This window comes from Hydractinia symbiolongicarpus, chromosome 2, assembly GCF_029227915.1.
Source record: "Hydractinia symbiolongicarpus strain clone_291-10 chromosome 2, HSymV2.1, whole genome shotgun sequence".
Classification (NCBI taxonomy): Eukaryota; Metazoa; Cnidaria; class Hydrozoa; order Anthoathecata; family Hydractiniidae; genus Hydractinia; species Hydractinia symbiolongicarpus.
The window spans coordinates 30,440,823-30,455,893 of NC_079876.1; the positions used below are offsets into that span (position 1 = coordinate 30,440,823).

At 33.8% G+C, this 15,071-nt stretch overlaps 1 protein-coding gene across 1 annotated transcript in view; it reads left to right on the forward strand.

Moving 5' to 3' along the window:
- LOC130630598 (cAMP-specific 3',5'-cyclic phosphodiesterase 4C-like) overlaps positions 1-12,459 on the forward strand; it is a 53,777-nt gene extending 41,318 nt beyond the window's left edge. Inside the window, exons 4-18 of the mRNA XM_057444154.1 lie at positions 6,381-6,587; positions 6,742-6,926; positions 7,063-7,079; positions 7,246-7,341; positions 7,430-7,523; positions 7,647-7,767; positions 7,913-7,952; positions 8,303-8,401; positions 8,542-8,610; positions 8,844-8,939; positions 9,174-9,428; positions 9,742-9,975; positions 10,195-10,272; positions 10,482-10,701; positions 11,294-12,459. Coding sequence (XP_057300137.1) covers positions 6,381-6,587; positions 6,742-6,926; positions 7,063-7,079; positions 7,246-7,341; positions 7,430-7,523; positions 7,647-7,767; positions 7,913-7,952; positions 8,303-8,401; positions 8,542-8,610; positions 8,844-8,939; positions 9,174-9,428; positions 9,742-9,975; positions 10,195-10,272; positions 10,482-10,701; positions 11,294-11,745 — 2,263 coding nt within the window. The 3' untranslated portion in view covers positions 11,746-12,459. The remainder of the gene's footprint in view (positions 1-6,380; positions 6,588-6,741; positions 6,927-7,062; positions 7,080-7,245; positions 7,342-7,429; positions 7,524-7,646; positions 7,768-7,912; positions 7,953-8,302; positions 8,402-8,541; positions 8,611-8,843; positions 8,940-9,173; positions 9,429-9,741; positions 9,976-10,194; positions 10,273-10,481; positions 10,702-11,293) is intronic.
- The last annotated feature ends 2,612 nt before the right edge of the window (positions 12,460-15,071 follow it).

The window sequence follows — 15,071 nt, forward strand, 5'->3', positions numbered from 1 at the left end:
AACTTCTAACCCTTCAGTTTTACAGTGGCAGCATATGACGGCTTCGAAAAGCAACTTTTTCCTCTGAAATTGATCCTGTCGTCTTTTCTGACGTCAAAATGTTCATAGGGAATTTTTTTTGATTTGAGGTTAATTTGCTTTAATCACGTGCCTGTCGTATTCTTTTGTTATTCAGCCGTGTAGCCAACTGCGTCATAGCGTGTAATATCCTTAGTTTTCCAAACTGTACTTTGTATTAGAAAAAGGTAAAGCAAAGCAGTATAGTGATGACGTCAGTAAAGGTATTTGTAATTTTAAAAACAAGACGTTTTAATTTCTCACCCTTCTCAGCGTTTTATGGTTATGTAACACATGACACGAATTATTGTGTTCTCGTAATTGTGTTATGAAATACTGGAAGATGCAAAACTCCACCAAAGAAGTAAGGTGGGTTTTAGTAACACTATCCGTCTTTTACGTGACACGCCCTCTCCCCCCTCCCCCCACGCCTTTCTTTCTAGGAAAAGAATCCCTACTCGCAAGCAATCGATGGAAATTCAACCGGCAGAAAAATTCAAGTAAATTCGCCCTTCTCTACTCAACTACCATCGAGGTTTTATGTAACAAATTTAGTTGGTAAGGCATCCTCATGAGAAGCTTCTCTGCTCATACACACACACACGCACATAAATCTAAGCATAAAACAGACTAGCTCGTTTCACCTCTTATTTGTTGCGTATATTATATTCCATTTTAGCTCGTAAATGTTCATATTGTTCATAATGCTTAACACAAGAAAAAATTCCCCTTTTTTGCTGCGAACGCAAAAAGAACCCTTTTTCTCATTTAAAAAAAACATAACGTTGAAAGGTCGTCAATGTCTCCAATTGTTATTGTTTTTGCCAATGTAGACATATTTTTTGTTGTGCCAGCTTTTCCCAACTTGTAAAAACATATTTATTTTGTTTGTTGTCTTTTATTAATGAACGCTAAGTTATTATGTTGAAACGACTTCGTCAATTGGATTGCTCTTCATCGCAGAGTCATTATGTCATTAAAGTACTTCACGAGTACTTAAACTTTTAATGACCTCTATGGAGAGAATTGGATAGGAAGCTATGCAGTTTGCTTGACACATCGAACAGGCACGATAATAAAAACAACATCAATGACGTCAAACATAAAGGTTATACAGTGACGAAAACGCTTTTAAAACAATAAAAATGCGATTCTAGCACTTCTTCTTAGAATTACTTTTCTATTAAAGACATTTTATCCAAATCATTTAATCTAATTGTGCAAGACACACCACAGAAGGTGCTCAATCATAATCTTTCATAATAATAAACGGATTTGATTGGTGTAAATAAAACGACTAGGATATTTAATTGGCTCTTGAATAATACTGTAATATTTAATATATTTTGTGAAACATTCACAGCGTGGTTAAAAACTAGAAGAAAGGGAAATAATAACGTGAAGTTTAAGAGAGGATATAAGGTAGATTGTCAAGCATGGTGATGATGGACAATCTTTTTGAAGAATTTCTTCAAAAAATTAAGATGCTTGCGTTCATTAAAGGTCAAGATGAGTAAGTAACTGGTTGGCTTCTATACGCTATTCTCTTTTTCTCTTACAAATTGTGCAACAAAAGACCTTCTTTTATGTGTGGCATTAATATACAGCGTTATGTTATAGGAAAAATACCTAATATGTTGAGAGCCTGATATTCGGTTTTGTCGTTCTTTCTTTTCATTTTTCTACAGAGAATGAAATTTTTATCCTCAACTCCCTGCAAAAATAAGGCAATATTACTCAACCCACTAAACCTACTGAAGATATATTTAATTTGTATGTTTCGTTAAAAGCAATAAAAGAACAACAAAACTCAGGCTCGAAAAACTCTAAGTAAGAATTGAAGCCAAGTGAGATCCGACCTTAACTATCACGTTAACGCTAGTACGGTTTTGGTATGTCATATGTCAAAAATGACCTTATTATACAGCATGTTGATTGTGAACTTTTCACATGTTTACTTTCTCACGTGGTTTCGGCTCACAAATATAACATATGCTTTCTTTTACTGACTGCTGTTTGACAGCTGTACATGAAATTAAATTGTTTCACTAATTATGCTCAATATATAAGTAATTGGTTTTTATCAGATAAGCTGACACGGGCGTAGGATATTCAGCGTTGTATACAATGACGGTCATAGAAAAGAAATTTTAAACCAAGAAGTAAGGAAAAAAATATATTGAAATAAAATAATATTAATAATTATTACGTCCTGTAATTAAAATTTCACTGTTATCCTACTAAGTGACTCGTTCTTTGCAATGTATTCACAGGAAATTATAATAATACGCCAGGATAATTTTTACTAAGTTATGTATAAAGCTAATTATATTTCCATATATTTTCTTTCCTGTCTTTTATTTTTTCCGTTAAAGATACGGACATCATTAGGAAATGTAACAAACAACTTTGTTGGATAATTCGTTCATGATTGGCCTTGTCAAATAATTTTCTTGCACGCTACAGTCCTACTAAGAAAAGTGTTTGAAGTACAGAAATATTTCCTATTGTGCGGGTTTAAAACTAATAGGAGACAAACTCCCTTCATCCAGGTCCTGTCATATTTTTTTAAAGTTTTATTTGATATGAACTTGTCGAATCTTATTGTGTCGATATATTTATTTGTCTACGAAAAGCAGGGGACTGCTTGTGGAAAAAACAAAACAGAAATAGCTCCGCCCAAACATTGTCTTTGTAAGTAACAAAGGTTTTGTGATAAAAAAACACATTTATGAGTGGCAACTTTTGCACTTCATGCGTCCTCCTTCCATTCTCTACCCCAGAGCTCCTCAAGATAAACCTGAGGTTATAATCTCAAAGAGCTCTGAGGACGAGAATGTTCTCCTTCCTATTTCATATACTCGCTTATTTTTCTTCAATATAAATGAGATAGAAAAGATATGTAACAACAAAACATAAAGATGTCTGATAAAAAAATCATTTGGAAAAGTTTCAATTAAAATTAATTTATACCTCGTAAAATGAGTAGCGAAGAAAAAACTGGGGAAAGGCGTATAAGCGAAGTAGTTATCTTAGTTAATGATACTCAGGAAAGGTAAGACTTTGCTTACAAAGGACGCCATGATGTACTGGCACATTAGAATGGGATAAAGCTTTGCATAACATTGGCCAACTTGGCATGCAGCATTTATGGGTAGAGCTCGGGTGAGGTAAGATTTTCCATGGCAGTGAACAAGATTGCATGTGGAATTGACTTACAGATTAAGTGATGAGCAACATTGAACGCGAACGTCAAACACGCACCATTCACGTATCAATCTGACATGATTTTCTTCGTGATTAACAAATCGTTTTATCAGATTAAAAAAAGAGTTGATAAGAAGAAATTTTCATTTGCTGTAAACACCGGCTAGCATAAGTTATAAGAGTAAACATAGTCATTATTTTATTTCCAGTATAAAACAAACTGACGCAAAACTTGGGTGTTCCATGACTTTGTGTTTGTATCTGAGTACTCATAAGACTCATGTAACAAAACTAGCGAATCCGTTTTTAAAATGAAGCGAGGAGGGAGGAGAAATGAAGTAGGGAGGAGGCTAGGCAATGTTGGAAATGAGGTCCCAAGTTGTGGGTCGTTATTGTTGTCTCTCAATTTTTCCGACCTTGTGTTAGGTAACTTTGTATGACAACACAACAACATGGAAGATTATATGTGTGAAATAGAAAGCAGTAGCATTTGCTGAAAAATATGATGAATAACAAAAACAATAATAATAATTTAAAGACAGAAAAGTCATTGTTATGTTTTTGCTTTTTTAATACTGCGTGTAAAATATTACAAATCTGCTTTATTAATGGCTTTCCCTTTACTTTGGCCTCTGTTATTTACTTTATGTTTGGAACTTTTGTGAAATGGTAATTCCGTCTGTTGATTTGTTTTAAGTAGTCAACACTTATCCCATTAGAGGACTGGGGATAAAAACACACCAAACTTTTTACTTCCCTTTTTTTGTTGTTGTTTGTAACATTTCTTATTCAGCAGAGAATAATTTAATTTTAGACTTTTTACTTCATTTTAAATACCAATATTACATTCAGGTAGTGTATAAGGGAGTTAAGTATTTCACCTGCATTTAGTGAAGTTTAATATTCCACCTTGTTATAGTGAATAAGGTGTTAAATATTCCACCTGTATGTAGAGAAATTAAATATGTACATAAACAAATAGGATGAACAATGTGTACTTTGAACAGAATTTTACAACTTTGTTCCCAGACCATTTTCTCTATAGCGTGTCAATAGCTCTGATTCCATCCTCACATGTTTAAAAATGCCCGCCCCTAAACTATTTGCTCCAACGCAATTTAATAAACTCGAAGCATAGCGTGCCGTTTATATTGTATTCATTCATTGACATGATCGGCTAATAGCCAAAAAAACTGGCTGGCTTTTCTGATGTTAGTTATGTAATTCGATTGGACTCTTACAATTAAATTGGTAAATTATAACTTGAAAAACGTAAAATGCAAACGAGTCATTCTTTCACAATATTTACACATTTTTAAAACAAACACATTTCATCATTTAACTCAAATCCCTCCTCCATTCTAACTAATTTAGTGGGAAGCCAATTGAAGATCTTAATGTCACAACGCGAAAATCAGGTTGATATAAAAATTTCTTTAAGTGAAGCCTTCTCCGCGGGTGCATTTCCAAGACGTCATACAGAGACAGTCCTGAGTATTTAAATAAGCTCCCTTAGAGCGTCACATTATCACAACGGTGAAGATTTACGGTGATATTTCAATAAAAAAAAAAAAAAATTTGGTGTCTGGTTACACGTGACAATTTGGTTAAGGATTAATACTAGATAAGCAAAACCCAAATTTGCTAAAGGAAAGCTTTTGAGTCATCAGTTAGAGTAATTCTTCACAACATCACACAGCAAATATGAACACGACTAATTCACGTCATGTGCGAATTTACGACGATAAAATGTTTTTAAGTACATCTGATATTATTGATGAAATCCCGACTTTATCGTCGTCACTACCTTCGCCGGCGATACGTATCACTGCGCCACCCGACAAACCGAATGCTAGGTATGGTGATTTTCACGGCTTTTTAGTTATCAACAAGATGAATTCTAATTCTTTATTCGGACACTTCTGTAAGTACTGACAAGTATATTAGAAATAAAAATAGCGGCAACTTTCTATCAAATATTTTCTCGCTTTTGATAAGTCACAAAGAAGAGAAAGACACCCCTATGATAAGGAGACTTCCAAAAGAACATACATGAACAGTTAAAAATTGAAGGTATTGATCAAGGGTGAGAATGGCTTTCATATTTACTGCGACACTGGTGTCGCGTGTTCTTTGACAACATCAGCATCTTCTCTGGAGAAAAACCCACTGAATTTTTGATAGAAAACGAAAGCGCGATTTTTCTCAGTATTTTGTCTTATTTATTCAACTTTTAACCTGTTTGATCTTTTGAAAAATCACGCTGTTTTTATTTCCGCATTTGTTGGATGGATTTGAATGGAGAGAATGGCTGTTCAGCTGATTGAAAGCATAGTAGTCGATTGTGACTTTGACGAGAACTGGTGAGAAATGTAAAATTGACCTGATCAGAATATGTATCAGTTTCAGTGCGAGAAAATTGCAAAAATAAAGCTATTAGCCATCTTATCTAAAAGCTAGCTACAGCATTGCAACATCTTAATATATTTAGCTTATGTAATTGACTTCTCTAATTTGGAGGAAGACAGTATGTCTATTTTTTTCCAGGAAGAATTCCATCTAGGCAACTGCTTACAAATCCATAGGAAACTGATGTTCAAATTGAGAAATGTTAACAAATTCAAATTGAATAAATGCATCCTATAGCTTTATGTGTGGTTACCTGTAGCTACCCTTGTTTGGTTGTAGCTATAAAATATAAAAACAACTCAAAATTGTGAAAGAAGTACTTCAGACAAGAAGAAAACTTGTCTCAATAGTTACACTGGATCACAGGGGAATACAAATTATATATATAAGTTTTTGCAGTGAAGGGCCAACAAAAACCTCCAAACGCTTAAAACATGAAAATATTTGAGGTAATTTTAGCACTGTACAGGCCCGAGAATAACCTTGGTGGAAATATTTACCATTGCTATTAAATAAATGTTTATCCCAATGTTAATTTGAACAACCTCCAAAATAAACTTGGTGGAAATATTAACCATTGCTTTTAAATAAATGTTTATCCCATCATAATTGGAATAACCTATATAGAATAACTGTAGTGGAAATATTAGCAATTGCTATTAAATATATGTTTATCCCGATGTTAATTTGATATTTATATATTTTAGTTTTAACCATGGCCACGAGAATGAACAATCTGGGAAATCAGTAGGCCCAAACAATAATACAATTAATGATGGTGACCGATTACAAGTAAACCCAATTAATACATACAATGTTCAAAGACGTGAAAGCTTTCTTTACAGATCGGATAGTGATAACGAAAGTAATCAGCCTCCCCGCTCATCTCGGCATTCATCTATTTCAAGTGAAGGGTAAGAAATTTATGTGTGAATAATTAATTATTAAATCAAATCATCAATTCCACATATCTGGTTGTAAAATAGCAATTAAAATATTTGGCTACATTTTTGCTGTTCTGAAATTTTTGTTTTTATTTCTATCCCATTAATGTTTCTTTTTATACAGAGTTCATGGGGATGAATTGGTCACACCATTTGCTCAAGTTCTGTCATCTTTACAAAGTGTTCGATCTAATTTTGTTTTACTTACAAACATTCGTCAAAACCGGTTACGTCGTGGTTCTGAAGGATTTCATTTAAATTCGAGACTTTGTCAGTTGTATGAAATTAGTGATGGCAGCATGATTAGGGGTAATTGTTTTTATTTCTTCCTTGCAATCTGATGTTATCCCTGCATTTTACTTGTATAGTAAATATGTTTATATACAGTATCTGTTTTATAAAATGCCAAGTGATGTTTTCTCAAAATATGTTTTTTTATTTTTAGATGACATGTTTAAAAAGGTGTGTATACTTTCCTTTTAGTCATAGTGTAGAAAAACAAAACAAAAAAGATGTGTGCGGGAATACAAGGATTGCTTGCCTAAGTTTGAAATTACGTGCAGAATTTTGAAGATTCTACTGTGCAATCCAGTATGTGTTTTTGTAATCAACTTTACCTTATTTATAGCTGACGATGGCTACATTAAAGGAGTTTGATTGGTGCCTTGATCAGTTAGATACTTTAAAAGCCAGTATGTCTATAAGTGAAATGGCATCAAATAAGGTATATATTTTAACAATAAAAACATTTGGTATGTTTTTTGTGTTAGCTTAAATTCATACCTTTTCTCTTATAATCACTATTATTACAGTTTAAACGTTTGTTGGACAGAGAGTTAAAAGATTTTTCTGAAACTGGCATTGGTGGACCTGAAATCTCTGCTTGGGTATTTGATACATTTGTGGGTAAGCAATTATCAGCTAAGACTTTTTTGTTAAATTTATCAGTTTAGGATTTTATCTAGCTTTTATAGTGATACAGGAATCATCTCTGTATAAGCTCTCTCTATATTTTTATTTTTTATGCAGATAAACAAATGGAATTATTACCAAGGCGGGAGGCCAAACCTTTGCGAGCTCGTTCAAAAAGCCTTGTTAAATCTTTAAAAAAACTTTCCAGAAGTGTCAGCTGTTCAGGATCAGTTCCAAGGTAGCTTCTTTTGACTTCATCATAATTTTTCATGAGTTATCTTTGTTGTTCTACTTTAAACTACTAATCTTTATCCTTTTTTTAAATCAGTACATATCACATTTCTGTTAACCTGTTCTAATTTTCCTGTTTTGTATTTACACAGGTTTGGTGTAGAGTGTTCTGATGAAGCATCACTTGAAGAGGTAACATTTTTTTAAGCTTACTTATGTGATACCTTAGTAAGGCCAATTTACTAATAGTAAACAACTCGCAAAAACTTCTTCTGCAAAATAAATTAAAAACGCCCATTCGTAAAAAATAATTATAATAGTATATAGCTTCCTGATTACTTTTAAAAACAAAATGACCTAAATATATATAACATTTGCTGTCCAGAAGATTTTCTTATAGCCTCCATTCTTACAATTTCTTCTGCAAAATTTGTAATTTTCAGTCCCTTGATTCACAAAAATATATTAATTCAGTTTTTAGAACTTTGAATAAAGAATAGGTAAATATTGCTGTTCCTATACTTATTGTATATTTTTTATAGATAATGGAATGCGTTGATACATGGAGTTTTGACGTGTTTAAATTAGCTAAAGCAACTTCATATCGACCTTTAACAGCTATAACGTACACAATTTTGCAGGTAATTGAAAGACCCAAAACTCTATTCTTTGTACTCCTTTATTTGTTTTTTAATTGTTTGTGCTTTTCAAACCTTTTTTGCCTTTTATTTTTTTTTTAATTTGCTTCGGTTTAATTAATTTTATTCTAAATTTTAATTAGACTCGTGATCTCCTGAAAATTTTTAAAATAAAGCCTTGGGTTTTCACAAATTACATTAGCTTGGTAGAGGTATGTTGTTCTTATATATTTTAAGCATTTCTGTGTCAAGTAGGCTATGCTGTGGTAATAATTAAGAACATTGCATCAAAATAGGCTTTAGTTATTGAGAAATATAGATCTTCCTGATTCTAAGATTAGAACTTGACACTCTTAGAATAATGTTTAATTTGCTTTCATTTTTACCCTGTTTAATAATATTTTGATCTGCTCTAATTGCAGTATTTTTATTTGATAAAATTTAGAGTCATTATGTTCGAGAGGTACCTTTTCACAATTCCACACATGCGGCTGATGTTGTGCATGCAACTCACGTCCTACTTTCTGCAAGTGTGTTTGAGGTATGTCTTCATTATTAACTTCATAAAAAATGTCTTATTTCAACATCACCAGCATATCTATCAACTTCGTCAAAATATTAGGGACAATTTGGGATAAATTTAGGATAAATCACCTAGTATTAATATCAATAAGTATATTTTTTATAGTACCCTTATAAAAAGATAAGCAAAGGTTTCTTATCTAGTTACTATATACAAGTTTCTGATGTTTTTTCACGTTGTGTTAATTTTTAGGGTGTTTTCACTGACTTAGAAATACTAGCTGCCATTATAGCAAGTGCAGTACACGATGTTGACCACCCTGGCGTTAATAATCAGTTTCTTGTCAATTCAAGTTCAGAAATGGCGTTGATGTATAATGATGAATCTGTGTTAGAGAATCACCATTTAGCGGTTGCTTTTCAACTCCTTCAGAGTGAGAATTGCGATATATTAGATAACTTCTCAAGAGCTGAAAGACAACTTTTTAGAAAAATGGTTATCGAAATGGTGAGCCATCTCTTTTTATGCACAAAATTAATACCTTAAATGGGTGGAAAGTATAACTATGGGTACTGTGCAATTAAGTATAGAGGTGGTAATAAGTAGGGGGCGGCAGTCTTACTTAAAAGCAGCATTTGTCTACAGCAGGCAACTGGAACAGGCATTTATATTAAAGCCAAAATTAGGAATTTGTGAGAGAGGTTGTTGTGTTTGCACTTCGACTTTGGTTGTCATTCATTTGTAAGGTCTAAAAAAGCAGCAACTTAAGGTGGTGCTGGGGTTGTGTAAAAACATGCTTAAACCTTTTTTTCTACCTCAGGTTCTTGCTACGGATAACGCAAAGCATATGAACATACTAGGTTCATTAAAAACAATGGTGGAGACTAAAAAGGTCGCAGATGGAGGAGTAAAGCCAGTGGAAGCAGAATCATTTCCAGAAAAGATGCATGTTCTCAAATGTTTAGTTCATTGTGCTGACCTCAGCAATCCGACCAGACCACTTCATTTGTATGAAACTTGGGTAGAGAGACTAATGGAAGAATTTTTTCGACAGGTAAAAGAAAAGCTTTTTAGTGGTTTTAGTAGCATTTACAGTCCAAGTGATTTGGGAAACATTTTGACACGACATGGAACCAGGGTTGTTGTAGCATTGTTTTGCTCATAAATTGAATCATTATTTTGTTCTTTTGTTTATGTTTTGTAGTGCTTTTTAATTTAATTTTACCACTACGAAATTACAAATCAAATACTGATGTTTGTAAAACTTTTTTAGGGAGATATTGAAAGAGAAAGAGGGATGGAGATCAGTCCGATGATGGACAGACATAATGCTAACATAGAGAAATCGCAGGTATTTTTCGAAAGAATTTTATTAATAAGTTCTAAAAAAAAAACAATGTACATGTAAGATATTGTTATGGTATTTTATTAGTGTGTTCGACTCAACGTTTTTTTTTAAATCTGTTGTAAGTTTTTGTTTCGTTTGACTCTTAGTTCAAAATGATATGGTTTTACATTTTGCATCTGTGTGTTTTTAATTAACCTCTATTTCTTTTTTAGGTTGTATTTATCGATTACGTCGTACATCCTTTATGGGAAACATGGGGTGATCTCGTTTACCCAGACGCCCAAGAAATATTAGGCAATTTAGTTACTAATCGAGAATATTTTCGAAGTCAATGTCCGGCCAGTCCAAACGCCACTCCAGGCGTTACGCCCAAAGCGTCGCCTTTTACGCCACGAAAAAGCATGCCAGCGGCTGTCGACATTTCAACCTCTCGTAAGTAGATTATTTAGATGTTTTATCGCAATCTTCTTAGGACTTAAGTAGTTTTTGCTGTAGCTGTTATATAAAGAAAACCTTTCTTCGTATAACAAACTATATGTAGTAGTATAAGAGATTTATATTCTATTTGGTTAGCCTTGCTAATTTTCAGGAATATACCCTGTCAATTCTTGCCAGAAGGGACCACGAAGGTGGTTATAGAGTGCTTAAAGCTCCCACTTGAGCTACAGAAACCTTTTTTGAAATTTTTGCCCAACGAGACACGAGGATCGAACCTACAGCCTTCTTGGACATGAGTCAACGCTCTATCAACTGAGCTGCCTTTGTAGTATCCAAGGTGTGCACTCAATCAGTAAGTTTAGAAAATTAGGAAACAGAAAAAGTTAAATTTAAAAAATATGCGGGAAAATATTAGTCACATGATGGAAAATTATTAATTTTAAAAAAAGTTTTGTTTTTATTTCAAGTAAATGTGTTTTAAGAATTTTTGTTAATTCCCATTTTTTTAGTAACTCATGTTGCTTAGCCAGAACGGAAATCATGTGTGCGTAGGTCGGTGTTGTAACACGTACAATGAACTTTTTAGGTCGATTATTTTCGTCACTTCAAGAAAAATCGGAAGATACGAACAAAACTGGAAGTTTCTTAGTAAAAAATGACATCAAACTATTCCAAAAAACCAACGATAGTGGACGTACGACAAGTGCGACGGAAAACTTTGAACTTGTTGATCCTGTAGTGAAAGATTTAAGAAGAAAATCTGACAGTGACGCATTAAGACGGCATTCTTCATCAGATATACGTTTAGCGAGTTTGAAATTGTTAAAACTGACCAACATTCAATCCGATGAGAATATGGAGAGTGATGACAAAGAATCAGAGAAAAATGACATCAATAATTTGAAAAATATCCCGGACCAGAATAAAAATTATTTAAAAGAAAGTAAGGAAAGCAGGACTACAACCGTTGGTCACCTAAAAAACGCTACGACCGCTGGACATCTACCAAACACTTCAAGAAGTTTTGCGCACACGTAGCGCTATTGTTTCATTCAACATAGTATTTCTTTAATTTACTGCCAAACTAAATTTTTAAAAATCATTGTATGATTTTTAGGACACAGTGCAATCTTAAGGTTGATAGATCGCAGCGCGTTTATCGAAGCAACTTTGTCGATAAGTAAGAAAGTGACGTTCCTTTAGTTAGCACAGACAATACACTTCAGAATACTTGACAAAATCACCTTTTAACTCGAACACCAAGTAACCCGAACACCAAGTAACCCGAAATATAACATTTTAAACCTCCGTTTCATGAACTTTCGTTAATACTTTGTTACAAAGTCACTTGAACCACTCCAAGTTAACTCAAACCTTTGATAATACTTACATTTTTTGTCCTTTGCAAGTTTGAGTTATTTGATGTCTGGCGCAAAAGACAGTTTTGCGAAAAGCTGGTTCGGACCATTTTATTTTGTAAATGGTTTAAACGAAACATTTTATGTTTAGTGAGCAAACCTCATCATACACTCGATAGATTCGTGTCAAAATATAACAGAGGTATAGGCCTCTCGCTTCGCAGTACAAGGCGTCTATACCACGTATGTAGACACCCCTTGTGTGATAATACACCTATTCAAAATAGACATGAATACGAAGGTGGTATTTAAATTTTATTTTTCTTTAGCAAGAGAATATACACTGTAAATAGCATGTAAGTTATTTCTATATGAAAATCCCGTTTATAATCAATTTGTTGTCGTTCTGGCCGAACAAATTTATAAACTTTATTTCTTGATATGCAACGAACGCAGACAGTAACATAAAATTTGAGGGCTTTAATAAGTTCAAAAGCGCTTTTTTGTGTGTAAGTATTGCGCATGCACCACATTCCGTATTCATTCTGCAATCCGTGAATTATTTATTTTTATTGAATTTCCGCGCCCTAAGGCGTAGGAAATTCTTTAAAACCGTCGTTTTTTTCTTTCGGAGCATTTTTTGAGAAAAAATCGACCCTGGGATTTCACGTTCCCCTGAGAGGAGGATAGTATTGGTATAACTGACTAACTTTTAGGCCAAAATTGGTATTTGTTTTCGACAAAATTTGGCACAGTTAACAAAGAAAGTATGCTGAACATAATGGTGACATCATAGTTTTGATATTTTGTTACCTAAACGTCATTTTAGGCCAAAATTGGTCCAAAAATTAAAACTACTTTATTTTCAACAAAATTTGGTACAGTAAACAAATAAAGTATGCTGAACATGATGGTGACATCAAAACTTTGATTTTTTGTTACCTAAATGTCATTTTAGGCCAAAATTTGGCCAAAAATTAAAACTACTTTATTTTCAACAAAATTTGGCACAGTAAACAAAAAAGTATGCTGAACATGATGGTGACATCAAAATTTTGATTTCTTGTCACCTTAAATGTCAATTTAGGCCAAAATTGGTACAAAAATTAAAACCACTTCATTTTCGGCTAAATCTGGCACAGTTAACAAATAAAGTATGCTGAAAATGATGTTGATCAAAAGTTTGATTTTTTGTCACCTAAATGTAATTTCAGGCCAAAATTTGTCCAAAAATTAAAACTACTTTATTTTCGACAAAAATTGGGACAGTTAATAAAAAAAGTATGGTCACATCAAAATGTTGAGTTTTTGTCAACTAAATGACCATAAACGTTTGAATCGCAAGACTTTCAACCATGAATGATAGGTTGTATTTTTTGTTAGCAATTTCTTTTAAAATGTCAGTTTATTATGACACGTTTTGTTTTGTTTGCGTTTGTTGTAAGATATAATGTCACTTGTGTGCTTTATCTTCAGAGCTTCATGCACCAAACATCTACGAATGTTTGGCACGATAACACAACGAATTAGCAGGTTGACATCAAATATTTTAGTAGCGAGCGGAAAATCTTAGAGCTCCAGGGATTCTTGTTTAACATTTTTTAACCATAATTGAAAACGGCCAATAGGCAAAAAAGGCTCAAAAAGAACAAAACAATGAAAAAGATGCAGGAGAAGAGATATGTTAATGGGCTGGACACAGTGAAGGCTAGCAGAAGAACCCCACGCAAATGTATACATAAAAATAAATTGAAGGTGCTGCGCCCATTGGCTAAACAGAGTAGTGACTGGAAATGTTACTAAGGATAGCCTCTTCAGTTCCTATTGGTATTGCTATTAACGAGGGTCCTACTAAGGGGGAGGGGCTTGTGCATTTAAAGTTTTCATTTGAACTACGAAAGTCGTGCAAGCACAGCATCGCTTAGCTAGACAACCCCCTAAGATATCAATCCTATTCTCATGCTGAACGCTAAGCAGAAATGATTCTTACTTTTGTAATCTCTGGCATGGCTAGGCGGGTTTTGAACCCAAGACCTCCCACATTGAAAACGAACGCTGTGCCACTAGGCTACTACTAGTCGGTCAATTAGAAAATATTAAGTGTCGGTTTAAGTACGAAGAAAACTATCAAACAAATCTCTAACCCTAACTATTTATATAGTAAAGCAGACACCAAAATTTTAAAGGTTCATCGGAATAAACTTTGAAATGTTGACGCGTTCTCTTCACCAACCTTTAAATTGTTAACGCGTCCTGTTCACCAGTTTAACTCATAGTAACCATGAACGACAAAGAGCCTTGTGGAAGACGACTTAACACCCCTCCCTCTATTTTGCACCAGCTAGCTTGCTACGGCCCTGTTAAATGTTTTAAGATCTTCCTTTGCCGCTATAAATTAAACTTCCGAGTAACTGGATTATGTATGGAGATGCAAAAAATGTCTTTTCGCCATCACTCACAAAAGATAAATGATTAAGAAAAAAGATTATCTTTAAGGGCACAAACTTTCACCAGTTTCGCCAACCTCGTTCCCAGGGCATTTTGCCTACTTGATGAAGTTGTTAGCGTCCGTAATAACGGCTCAGGGGCCACAAGATCCTGGGGACGAAGATGCAGTTTCGCAAATTTATGCAATTTTTATGCTTATGAAAATTATAAAACTCCCTTTTCAAGAAAGTTAATTCTCATAAAACATTTAACGGTAAGTCGTCCACGTATTACTTCCTGAATATGAAGGAGATATACTACAAAGAAATACATTCTACTACGCTTTACTACAAGCTACTACACTCTACTACACGCTACTACACTCTACTACAAAGAAATACGTTCTACTACGGCCTGCTACAGAAAATAACGTACTGCTACACATCGCTACGAAAAATTAAGCTTTACTACATTGTACTACAAGGAAAGAAAGGGCTTACTACACTCGACAACAGACATTGATGAGCCACACTACAATGTGCTTTATGGAGAATAGCACATCGTTATCTCCACAAGGCT